The sequence below is a fragment of the Mobula birostris genome, chromosome 31 (genome assembly GCF_030028105.1).
Source record: "Mobula birostris isolate sMobBir1 chromosome 31, sMobBir1.hap1, whole genome shotgun sequence".
Taxonomy (NCBI): Eukaryota; Metazoa; Chordata; class Chondrichthyes; order Myliobatiformes; family Myliobatidae; genus Mobula; species Mobula birostris.
The window spans coordinates 23,113,931-23,127,590 of NC_092400.1; the positions used below are offsets into that span (position 1 = coordinate 23,113,931).

At 40.5% G+C, this 13,660-nt stretch overlaps 1 protein-coding gene across 4 annotated transcripts in view; it reads left to right on the plus strand.

Annotated features, from left to right (window-relative positions):
* LOC140190891 (ABC transporter B family member 1-like) overlaps positions 1 to 13,660 on the plus strand; it is a 135,557-nt gene that overhangs the window by 66,265 nt on the left and 55,632 nt on the right. For all 4 annotated transcript variants that reach the window (XM_072247829.1, XM_072247830.1, XM_072247831.1 and 1 more), the window contains one exon: positions 9,792 to 9,925. In XM_072247829.1, coding sequence (XP_072103930.1) covers positions 9,792 to 9,925 — 134 coding nt within the window. The remainder of the gene's footprint in view (positions 1 to 9,791; positions 9,926 to 13,660) is intronic.

Here is a 13,660-nt window from a genome sequence, read left to right on the forward strand (position 1 = left end):
GGGGTCATCTATTGCATCTGGTGCTCCCGGTGCGGCCTCCTCTACATCAGTGAGACCCGACGCAGATTGAGGGACCGCTTCGTCGAGCACCTCCGCTTCATCCGCCGCAACAGACAGGATCTTCAACTCACTCTGCTTCAACTCTGCTTCCCATTCCCATTTGGATATGTCCATATATGGCCTCCTCTACTGCCATGATGAGGCCAAACTCAGGTTGAAGGAGCAATACCTCATATACCATCTAGGTAGTCTCCAGCCCCTTAGTATGAAGATTGAATTCTCCAACTTCCAGTAATTCCCTCCCCCTCCCTTCCCCATCCAAATTTCACTCTGCCCCCTCCCCCAGCTGCCCACTACCTCCCTCATGGTTCCGCCTCCTTCTACTGCCCATTGTGCTTTCCCCTATTCCTTCTTCACCTTTCCTGCCTATCACCTCCCTGCTTCCCCTCCCCCACCCCTTTATCTTTCCCCTTACTGGTTTTTCACCTGGAACCTACCAGCCTTCTCCTTCCCACCCTCCCCCCACCTTCTTTATAGGGTCTTTGCCCCTTCCCTCTTCAGTCCTGATGAATGGTTCTGGCCCGAAACGTTGACTGATCGTTTCCACGGATGCTGCCCAACCTGCTGAGTTCCTCCAGCGTGTTGTGAGTGTTGCTTTGACCCGAAACAGGAGTGTGTGGGCCATGGCAGTCAAACCTCAAACTGGGCATGGCACCTGATGATGATGATGATACTGAAAGCTAAGTTCTACAGAGCTAATGTTTCTATGCCAGTGGTACCTGTTTACCTGAGAATTTCCAGCATTTTTGTTTTCTAAAATATAGTTATACTGTTTGTTGTACCTTGCAGATTAAGCTGTATTAGACAACAGAAAATGTAAAGATCATGGTCCTAGAGTATCTGCAACAACAGACATTCAAAGTTAGAGAATTCGGCCAAAACTTTATTTATCAGAAAATATTGCAGTATTCACAGGCTGGATGACTAATGTTTGCTTTCATGGTGAAATATAGACCAGCATTCCCTACCACATGCAGTTTGCCATTAGAGGTCCACTGTATTTTGGAGCTGGTTTTCAATAATTTTAAATGTGAGGTCATGAACTTTTGATCTACAAAGGCAAGAACAAAGTATTTTCAAAATTGAAAAGCTGGAAGCAGTGGAGTGTCTTGAGAACCCTTATGCAAAGATAACTAAAATATCTGGAACATCAGTTTTTTGAACAAAAGTGGAAGGAATTCTGGCTTTTACATCTTGAGGGTTGGAATTTAGTGTTTTGATATTGTGCTCCAAATATGAAACAGAGGCATGTTCTGACCATTATATGTAAGGAAAGAGATGCTAACTTTGGAAGAATTGGATTCAGATTTGCCAGAAAGATGCCTGGATTCTGAGAGCTAAATTATGAGAAGATGGGGACAGAAGTAAGAATTTTCTACCCTTGAACTGAAAAGGTTGATAGGTGGTGAGATTGAAATTCCCAGTTGCTCCGATTGTGAGAAACCACTTTGACTTGTAAGGAAATCTTGGGTCCTGCAGAGGGTTGCAGAAATCTCAAGTCCTGTTTTGCAAATGGTAGCAGATGCTAGGTTAAATGTTAACTTTGAACCTGATTTTTATGAACCAAATGTAATTAGGAATTTAGAGTAAAAAAACACTATGTATATGGAGTTAGATCAAAATAGAGACATAATCTCAGTGAATGCTGGGGGCATATTGGAGTGGCTGAAATGTCCGATACTGCTCTGATGCGTTGTGCACTGAATTAATCCCTTTGATATGGGTGCACTATTTAATATTGTAGCTCCAAGAAGTTTAGTTCAATGCAATTTATAATGAGACGCTCATTTTAGCCTAAGCTAGAAGAGGATTTCTTATTTAGGATGTCTTTCTTCCAACAATTTGTTTTTGTATAGTATTACATTCTTTGCAAAAGAATCTTGTTCACTTGCCTTGTGACCAGTATCCTCTTTCAAAACTATTGTTCATTTACTCTAAATACAATGTGATGTGTCACTAAACCAGCTAAGTGAATTGAGTGTGATAATTGGGAGACTATAGTACCAGCATTTGACGGAGAGACCTGGAAAATAAATCCAAGCCATCTTGTTCATAAATTTGCATTGTTTTGCGTAGTGCTTATCTTCTCTGCATAGTGGCTATCATTCTTTGCATTCTGGAGATTACATTCACTGGTTTCTCTCTTCACATATGATTTCACTTAAAATTAAGGGACTAAGAATTGCGAATACAAAACTAACATAACAATGACTACATTGAAAACTTGAAGTTTGTGCCTACTGATGTATTGTGCTCCAGAGCCACTTCATGACCTTGCAAATATAACTGTATTTTTCCTTAGTCTAACAACCCAACATTCAGAGTTACTGTGCTATTTATTCAATGTTCATCAATATCGTGTGAGCCATGGTAGCTTTGTTATAAACTGAAAATGTATGATTTTTCACATTCTAGAATGACTATTAAAACAATCTGCAGCCTCTACTTTCCACAGCTTCCTTTAGTAATGAAATTTCTATTTTTTTAAAGAAAGCATTTTCACACTTTGTGTGAGAGCATTCGTCTACATGCCACTGTTAGATTTCAACACGTCTGCATTCTTGCATAAATTCCAATTTAAGAATATGCTCTTTACCAGTGACTTTCAAGTGTAGGGAGAAGAAAGGTAGAAGGATGATAGTTTTCTACAATTTAGTTGCTTCATTTAATCATGTGTTGCATCTCCTCCAGTCACCACAGGGTAAGATGTTTGGAGTGTGTAATTATGCAATAATAACATACAACAGTAGAGAGAATATGTAAACTATTGGCTTTGGGATAAAGTTTAAGTCACTTATTCTTTTATTATTTGTGAACACATTCCTGCTTTCCTAACTTTGCAGATATTTTCTGTCATTCAACTATTAAGATTTTTTTTAGAATAATTATTAAAGCAACACATAAAATGCTGGAAGCACTCAGCAGGTCAGGAAGCATCTGTTGAAATGAACAAACAGTCGATTTTTCGGGCTGAGACCTTTGTTCAGAACCATGGATGCTGCCTGGCTTGCTGAGCTGAGTTCCTCCAGCATTTTGTGTATGTGGCTTTAGATTTCCAGCATCTGCAGAATTTTTTTAAGAGTAGAGCAGCTCTTTTTATTTTAAAGACTTTTATTTCTACACGCAGTTATCTGCAAACTAAATAAAATCTCTGGAATTTAACTTTGCATCAGATCATATCACAATAAGAATAGAATCAAGGTTGTTATCACTGGCGTATGTCATGAAATTTGTGGTTTTGTGGCAGCAGTGCAGTGCAATATATACAACATTACTATAAATTACGAATAAGAAATATATAAAAATAGTGAAAAAAGAGCAAAATAGTGAGGTAGTGTTTGTTCATAGTTTAATGGACTGTCCAGAAATATGATTGAAGAGGGGAAGAAGCTGGACCATAAGACATGGGAGCAAATTAGGCCTTTTGGCCCATTGAGTCTGTTCTGCCGTTCGATCATGGCTGATTTATTTCCACTTTCAAACCCATTCTCCTACCTTCTCCCTAGAGCCTTTCATGCCCTTGCCCTTCAAGGCACCCTGCTTTAAATATCTCCAGTGACTTATCTCCATAACGATCTGTGGCAATGAATTCCAGTGTCACCACCCTTTGTCTGAAGAAATTCCTCCTCATCTCTGTTGTAAAGGGACATCCTTCTGTCCTTGGGTTGTGTCCTCTGGTCCTAGATGCTATGCTTTGTAACTTTAGAAACTAATTGACGGAAAAACATGGGAACCAGGACTCGTTTTCTCTTCTTCGTTTTACTTTAGTGAGTGTTACACACATGACACGGTAGTGTAATAACTATGTCATTCAGGTACTTGTACGAATTATGTAAAAAACAAAGAATACTTAATGAAAGAAAATATTTGCAATGTTATTTAAAAATTACTGAAATACTAGTGCAGTACAGTACACTCCTTCCTTTCCTGCTTAGTTGTAAACGCCAGCTCAATATAGAATGCACGGCTTATATACATATGTAGTGTACACACAGTATACCATATAATATAACTATTATATAGACATCCACAGTATAATATATTTTAAATTGTCCCAAATTCATTGCTGTGAAGGACTTTTTGCGTTTGTGGGATAATGCCTTTACAGACGGAGGTTGGGGGGCTGGGGGTGGGACACTGGCAGGAGAAACGTGAGGCTGTGAAACAATCTCATGTTCTGGGGTCTCCTCCGTGGTGGTCATAGGAGTTGACTCTAGGATGGCAGGAAGTGATTCTGACAGCTCTGGCCACCTTTCTTCATCAACAATTGACTCTTCTTTCCTCAGCTTCTTAATGAAATATAGCTGCTGGTATGCCGCCTTCAATCTGTTGGATTTAGGATAGATCCTCTGAGATGTTGATGCCCACCTTTCCACTGCTGACCCTTTGATGGGGACTTGTGTACGTTCTCCCAACTTACCTTTCCAATGTCTTACCAATGTCGAGTGCAAGATTATTGTTGTGACACCTCTCAACCAACCGATCTGTCTCCTTCCTGTATGCTTCCTCATCACCATTTAAGATTCTGCCAACAAATCTTGTCATCAGTGAATCAATAAATGACATTTGAGCTGCGCTTAGGTGCAGAGTCATAAGTGTAGAGAGAGTAGAGCAATGGGCTAAACACGCAGCCTTGAGCTGTGCCTATGTTGATTGTCAATGACTGTAGTCTCCCGATGAGGAAGTCAAGGATCAAGTTGCAGAGGGGCGTACAAAGGCTCAAGTTTTGAAGTTTGTTGATTAGTGCTGAGGGAATGATGGTACAGAACACTGATATCATATGAATCATAGGCTAATATTAATGAAGGTCTCATGTGTATTGCGGCTTAAGTTAAATTCAAGATTGCTTAATGAAATTTCCTGTACATAAGTGTAAAGAAGAACAAAATAATTGCTACTCTAAACTAATGTAACACAAAAGATAAAGAATACACCAACAAAAAAAACTATATAAATAAGCAAAATAGCTTACATGCATTGATTGTATGTCCTTAAAGTGATATTAGCATGCACATAAGATGACTGACAGGGAATAATCAAGTACTGATGGAGTTAGTGGGTGGAGGTGTTGATGAGCCTTACTACATAAAGAGTTTTTCAATTTTAATGTGTGTCTTTCAACAACTAGTCTATTTTCAATTGGATCTTAAGCACTAAGTGGAATATTATCCTCCGGTTTCAGTTGCTATAGTGGGCTTCCCTTGTTAGGCCAGTTAATCACTGCTGTACTGTAGATATAATTAGGATGTGTTTCTGTTTGATTCTGTTGTACCAATTCTTCATAATGTGTCCCCAGAGTTGATGTCAGACATCCCACCCTGCAAAAACTCATTTCAGGGAGGTATCCCCCCCAATCGGTCGACTTCCAAGGGTGAATGTAATATTTTGTTTAGTGATTTTGTCTAATCTGTAAACCAAGTTGGATATATGCAGAAAATGTGACATTAAAATATGTACTTATATTATCATGTTTATTCTATTACAATTTTAAGCAAGTCTACAAGGAGTTTGGCCTCATCACGTAGGACATCAATAGAGTAGCTCCTTAGCAGCCAGCCAGCTAGTTTAAATAACGTTAGCTGTGCTAATGAATGAATGACACCTGTTAAACTCACCTCAACATGTCTTTTACATTTAACCCACCATAGGCAATAGAAAAGTCACTGTTGCAAACAGTGCAGCAAGCAACACTGTCATTATTTTTGAGGTCGACTGTAAAGCCCGCCCACAGAGAAAACTGATAGGTCTACTTAGCAGGGGTTCCCAACCTTTTTTGCACCACAGACTGGCTGACCGAGGGGGGATGGGGGTGGTGGTGGTGGTGTTAATCACGACCGGAATATAGGTGATAAGGCAGCTGTTAGTCACTTATAAGAGGCTAATACACTCAATTTCGTTTCTAAAAGGGTTTATCTAACGAATTTAATATTAAACGCAGAGCATATTTTCCTCGCATGAATGTATAAAATCATTGCAACACACCAATATCGCTGAATCAGTGGGAGCCCTGGGCTTGTTTTCCTGCAACAAGACAGTCCCATCGAGGGGTGATGGGAGACAGCGATACTCGAAGGGGGTTCCTTATGTCCAGTCTATTCTGCAATTTAGTTTTTGTTGCATTCATTGCAGAGATATGTTGGAAATGGAAGCAACGTTTTCGGTGCTTCCATGGCTATCTCAGGATATCCAGCTTTGACTTTGATCCAGAATGCCAGCAGAGGTGTTATGTCAAACATACTTTCCAGCCCACTGTCATTTGCAAGCTCGAGGAGTTGATGATCTTCCCGCACTGACATGGATGACGCGTGGGTAATGACCTTGCGTGCGTTCAAGTGGGCGTGACAGGGAATGAGGAAAGGTGCTGCTGACTCATATCGTTTCATATCGCCAAATCATATCGTTTCCTCACGGCCTGGTGGTTGGGGAGCACTCAGCGTGAAGAGAGACCAATCAGGATGCTCCCCCTCCCCCTCCCCCTCCCCCTCTCAAAAAAATTGATTTCTGGGATATTGTATATAAATTCTGGGCGTCAGGGAGCCACTATCGATATGCGGAGACTCCTGGAACTTCCGGGAGAGGTGGGATGTCTGTGATGTAATCTGCTGAAAAAGGTCACAATATTTTGAACAGAAATTCTTTTCAGTGTAGCTAGTGTTTCTGTAATCATTTGCACTACTTTAATTGGCTTAATGCTAAAAGTTGGGTCTTGCCCACAGGATCTATTCATTACCAATGGGAATTAAAGCTGATTGCACTCTTCTTCTTATCAGTTGCTTTTGAACATTTGAGCTGATTGTTTTGGGGCCAGCAATTCAAGAGCATTCTGACGTTTTCCAGTGTACTAAGTGAGTTCTGTACCCCAAAATACCTGTCTGTATTTTTAAAATCAAGTTATCCAGGGATAGTGGATTACCATTGATTATTCTTTGTGGCAACCATATTTATTCAATCTGCTTCAAGATATCACTTAAGTTTTTTGAGGAATATTTGTAAGCTGACTTTTAAAATTACTCTGCACAATTGCACTGGTTTGTCTGCTGTTGTGCTGATGAGTTTCGGCAAGAACCTGAAAAGAAACGCTTTTGAACAAGCATGATTTTGGATACAATTTACTTCAGTCAAAACGTTTGTAAAAAAGTATTTAGTAGATTAACAGTACCTTATGGAGAAAGCAGACAGGGTGAATGGCCGATCACAAACAAGAGAAAATCTGCAGATTTTGGAAGTCCAAGCACAAAATGCTGGAGAAACTCTGCAGGCCAGGCAGCATCTATGGAAAAGAGTACAGTCGACATTTCGGGCTGAAACCCTCCAGCTGGACTGGAGAAAAAACGCTGAGGAGTAGATTTAAGAAGTGGGGGAGAGGGGTGAGAGAAACACAAAGTGATAGGTGAAACTTGGAGGGCGAGGGATGAAGTAAAGAGCTAGAAAGTTGATTGGTAAAAAGGCCATGGAAGAAAGAAAAAGGGGGTGGGGGGAAGCACCAGAGGGAGGGGATGGGTGGGCAAGGAGATAAGGTAAGAGAGGGAAAAGAGAATGGGAAATGGTGGAGGAAATGGGGTGGGGGACATTACCGGAAGTTTGAGAAATCTATGTTCATGCCATCAGGTTGGAGGCTGCCCAAACAGAATATAACATGTTGTTCCTCCAACCTAAGTATGGCCAATCATGACAGTGGAGGAGGCCATGGATAGACATATCAGAATGGGAAGTGGAATTAAAATGGGTGGCCACTGGGAGATTCCACTTTTTCTGGCGGATGGGGCATTGGTGCTCAGCAAAGCAGTCTCCCAATCTACGTCAGGTCTCACCGATATACAGGAGGCCATACTGGGAGCACCAAACACAGTATATAACCCCAACAGACTTCCAGGTGAAAGTGTCGCCTCGCCTGGAAGGACTGTTTAAGGCCCTAGATAGTAATGAGGGAGCAGGTGTACCACTTGTTCCACTTGCAATGATAAGTGCCAGGAGGGAGATCAGTGGGGAGGGACGAATGGACAAGGGAGCTGCATAGGGAGCAGTCCCTGCGGAAAGCAGAAAGTGGTTCCACCCTGTTACTTGTTTAAAAAAAACACGCCATCTCGTTTTCTCAATTCCTCCACTCTGCTGCATCTGCTCTCAGGATGAGGCCTTTCATTCTAGCCAAAGGAGATGTCTTCCTTTTTCAAAGAAAGGGGCTTCCCTTCCTCCACCATCAACACTTCCCTCAAACGTATCTCTTCCATTTCACACACGTCTGCTCTTACCCCATCCTCCCACCACCCTACCAGGGATAGGGTTCCTCTTGTTCTCACCTACCAACCCACCAGCCTTCGCGTCCAGCGCATAATTCTCCGAAACTTCTGCCACCTCTAACAGGATCCCACCACCAAGCACATATTTCCCTACCCTACCCCCCTCTGCTTTTTGCTATGCACAGGGATGGCTCCCTTCGCGACTCCCTTGTTCATTCATCCCTCCCCACTGATTTCCCTCCTGACATGTACCTTGCAAGCAGAACAAGTGCTACATCTGCCTCTATACATCCTCTGTCGCTACCATTCAGGCCCCTGAACAGTCCTTCCAGGTGAGGCAACACCTCACCTGCGAGTCTGTTGAGGTTATATACTGTGTTCAGTGCTCCCAGTGTGGCCTCCTATATATCGTTGAGACCCGACGTAGATTGGGAGACTGCTTTGCCAAGCACCTACACTCCTCTGCCAGAAAAGGCTGGATCTCCCAGTGGTCACCCATTTTAATTCCACTTCCCATTCCCATTCCCATTCCGATATGTCCATCCATGGCCTCCTCCACTGTCGTGATGAAAGCCACACTTACACTGGAGGAACAACACCTTATATTCCGTTTGAGTAACCTCCAACCTGATGGCATGAACATTGATTTCTCAGACTTACAGTAATGCCCCCACTACCTCACCTTCACCATTTCCCATCCCCTTTTCCCTCTCTCACCTTATCTCCTTGCCCGCCCATTGCCTCCCTCTGGCGCTCCTCCTCTTTTCTTTCTTCCATGGCTGCTGTCTCTTTCACCAATCAGCTTCCCAGTTCTTTACTTCATCCCTCCCCCTTCAGATTTCACCAAACACCTTGTGTTTCTCTCTCCTCTAAATCTTTTAAATCTAATCCTCAGCTTTTTTTTCTCCAGTCCTGCTGAAGAGTTTCAGCCCAAAACGTCGACTGTACTCTTTTCCAATAGATGCTGCCTGGCCTGCTGAGTTCCTCCAGCATTTTGTGTGTGCTGCAGGGTGAATGTCCTATGTTCATGATCTTTTCTTGGAACTGGAGTGTTTCTGCATCAATAAAATTGATGATGTTGGCAAGTGGAAGTGCTTGTCTCCATTTCAATTTTGTAATGAATTAGTGGAGCTCAATTTGGCTCACAGCCAGTGTGCTACAGTTGGCTTTTTCTGCAAAAGGGAATGTAATATTTGCCAAATTTACTTCATTTCTCATTTGTGCCTTGTGCGCTAGTTTTGCTTTAAGCAGGTGTCTTAAGATATGAACACTGTCATTCTCAAATGAGGTTGAGGCATAAAAAGTTGAACATCATGATCGTGGTAATAGAAGGAAATTATTACGAATCATCATTTTTGGGTGCAAATTAAGAAAAAAGCCACTGCTTTCTATGTGCATTTGTTATTTTGGTATGCTAGTGGTAATTTTGTTGATTTGGAACTTTACTACATAGAATAATAAACTTGTGTATAATTTAATGTATTCTTTGATTAGGAAAATGTGATCTGCAAACTTTGGATCCTCAGTGGTTTCGGCAGAAGATTTCAGTTGTTAGTCAGGAGCCTACGTTGTTTGCAACATCTATTAAGAAAAACATCACGTATGGAAGAGAGGCGAATATGGAAGAGGTAGGATATTGCAAATGGTATTGTGGTTCAATTGTGATGTAGTAACCTACGGATTTTGGGAAAAAAATAGCAATTGTCTGAAACATTATGAAATCTACAGATATATAGTTTGTGTTAAATCCAGCTGATTCCTATGAATTTTGATTTTCCAAGATGGAAAGCATTACAATAGAGAGCAGAAATATCTCTACTTGTCTAATATTTTTTCTGACCTTGAGTTGTCTCAAGGCAGATAGAACCTTTGGATATGGATAGTCCTTAAAATGTGAAATAAAATCAAAGCCTCTGATTTCATTATCTGAAACTTAGAAACATAGAAATCCTGCAGCACAGTAGAGGCCCTTCGGCCCACAAAGTTGTGACTTACAACTAAGTGAAATTTTCAGTTTTGACCATTGCTGTAACTGAGAAATTTAATACTGCAATTCTTCATTTAGGCTTATTTCTTTTTTAGCTTAAGCAGGTTTAAAAAATCTTGTTCAAATTCTGTAACTCCTGACGTTGATATATTAATCCCTCTTTTGGCTTGACCAGCCTTGAGCTGTGAATTCTCTTTGCCATAAGCTGTTCCGCACCATTAGCAAGTTTGCAAGGGAGTAGAACGGAAACAATAAAAATGAAATATGGATTTTAATGAAATGTTGATTAATGCAAATTTTAAAAAATAGCCGGCAAAATTGCATCTAAGGGCTGTGGGAAGTTGAGTTTGTTTAGACTGGAGATGATAGAGAGCCTTGCTAAGCTATTAAAGATCTTGAGACCATCAGCACTTTATATACTTACAATAAATCCAGGAAAGATGAAAAAGATAGCATGCAGTGAGGTTCAAAAGAAAGGGATGAATGAACAGAACAAATGACCTTCAATAGTACAAAGCTGATAATTAAAATGGACTATGAAAGGCCTCATTGGAGATAACATCAGTAACAGCAATTTTAAGGACAAGTGGTTGATGATATCAATTTAAAGTAGCTAAAGCTAGGGAAAACTGATCTGACATAATAAGAGTCCTTTATTGGTTTTTCACATATTTATTTCCATCCTTATTTTGGAAATGCTTGTAATAAAGAAAAAGATTATCCACCAGAAAACAGCAATAGATTTGTTAGATTACTTCTAAAGTGATGTTTGTGTTCTGGGCTCACCATATAATTTTGCATAATTTGTGTACTGAAGATGATATCTATAGAGGCTGTATAGTTGAAACAGCTGTTGGTTATGAAAGAAGAATTACAAACTCAGGCACGCTTGAGCTTGTTTTGCTATTAGGGGCTTGTGTTTATTGGAGTTTTTCACACATATGAAACATTGTGAATGAGGAAAAACATTCACTGATCTACCCAGCTTGTCCTACATGACTGCAGTGCCTTCTCAATCCTAATCAATATATTACCACTCCACCCAAAAGCCTAAGAGAAGGGGAAACAAGTCATATAAAGCCCAGGCCTGTTGAGGAAGGATGGGGAATTAACTTGGAAAATTCCAGTTCTCCTTCCTTGAGCCATCAAAACTAGCCCACGATGACTCTGACCTTTACTAATGGAATCCAGTAACTAACCCCTGTGTGAGAAAATATCTTATCCAGCCAGAAACAAGTCAGTTTTTTGTCTGAAGGAATTCAGTGCCTCAGCATTCATCAGAAAGGCCAAAAGTTGTAGTGTACTTTTCTCTACAAAAAGAACCAGTGCCCACCTTTAAAATTAGCCTACCTATCCAGATAAATTTTTTATTTGTCTCACTTTTGATTTTCATCATAGAAAATAGGGCCAAGGGTTTTTTTTTTCCATATCTCTAAAAATTTAAGTCAAATTTATTATTTAAGTCAACTTTAAGGTTGTTATAGCCAGGAGAGGTAGTGGGGACAAGCTCCCACTATGTATTAAATGCTTCCAATGGTATGCGTCTCGAATAGCCTCTGACAACCAAGTCCATCTCCTGGCCTTCATGTGTGGCTTAAGCCACAAAGCCTGGCAGAACAGTTTCTACCCTCAGGAGAATGGGCAAAGGCAGATAACTGATGCCTTAAAACCAGTTGTTCCTGACAGATGAGGCTCATCAGCTGTGGTTGGCAGCTCATGTAGGAGAAGGAAAACTCTGATCTCAAACTTCTGCTGCCTTGTAATTATACTCACTCATGGGGAAGACCTCTAGAGTAAACCCAGAGGGGGAAAAATCAGGATCTGGAGTCCCTAAGGCAGTCCTACTTGGAGTTCAATGCTGACTGGCAACTCTTGCGATGCCAATGGTGCCAAACTGAATCCGTCTCTGCAGTCCCTTTGGATTCATCAGCTGCATGGAGGGAGAGCCTGCATGGGCGACAGCTTGTTCTCCACATTGTACTGTCCTGGCAAATACCGACTTGCATATCACCTAGACAGCTGGGACGCAAAATCCATGGACAACCCTGAGGCAGTGGGGGGGTGGGGGAGTCCTCGTATCTAGGTCAGGTCATTAGTAAGCAAAGTGTGGATATCAGTTAGTTTGCCAGACTTTTTTCAAAATAAGATTGCATGACTAATTCTTTGTTTTGAGGTAAGGAAAATAAAATTCAAAAGTTGCTTCGTAATAACAGAAGAAACTCACATGGGCCTTAGATGATCATAGGCCATCTTTAACAAGTGGCTCATTTCCTAAAATGTAACTCAAATGCATGTCTCTTTTTTTTTAAAAAAAAAGTAGGTGTTGGAATATTTAGCACAACAGAAAGCTATAATATTGCTATGAGGTGATAATAGTGCCCATTCATTATAAAATTCCCGAAGAGGGAAGTTGTTGGCTCATCAGCACTGCCTGTTGTGGAGAATTGACTAAAGAATGAAATCTCAAATTAACTCTAGCCTTCCTTTTTAACTCTTGAAAATTTAGAGAGATTCTATCATAATAAGTGAGAGATGATTCAAAATCAATACTGCAAGACGATTGCCATTTCAAGAAACTATCGAAAGCAGATGAATATCATTGATTAGTTCGATGATGGCTTGAATTAACATTTTTAACCAAACCATTTAGTTGATGTTTTAACTGTTTTGGTAATGAATCGTGACTCAAAACATTGTCCATCCCTCTGCCTCCGTAGATGCTGCTTGACCTATTGAGTTCTTGCAGCATTTTGTTTTTATCCTCCATATTCTATCTGTATCCTCTTGTGTTGCCATTTTAACTTGATTAGCTGTCTGAATGATAAATTTATCTTGAAATTGTCATTTCCCACTGCAGGTGGAGAATTCTTTATTTTTAATGGTAAATAGCTTGCTAGTATTTATTCTTAAATATAGTCCCATGTCTTCTGCCTGTCAGTGAATTTGAAATATTGTTATTAGTATTTCTTGTAATGTTAGTGATGACTTTGAGCTCTCAAAGTTCATTATTGATAGGAAGACTTCATGATTCAGTGTAGAATTAATAGTGGTAATGAATATGTCCAGAACAATTACTACCCCTCGACCATCAGACTCTTGAATCAAAAGGGGTAACTTCACTCAACTTCACTTGCCCCATCACTGAACTGTTCCCACAACCTATGGACTCACTTTCAAGGATTCTTCATCTCATGTTCTCAATATTTATTCTTCCTTTTTCTCTTGTATTTGCGCAGTTTGTCTTTTGCACAGTGGTTGTCTTTCATTGATTTTATTAAATGGTCATTGGATGTTTTGAGTCTGCCTATAAGAAAATGAACCTTCAGGAGCAATCTATAGGGCTGTTGATAGGGCTTTAAATACATTTCTGGGAACA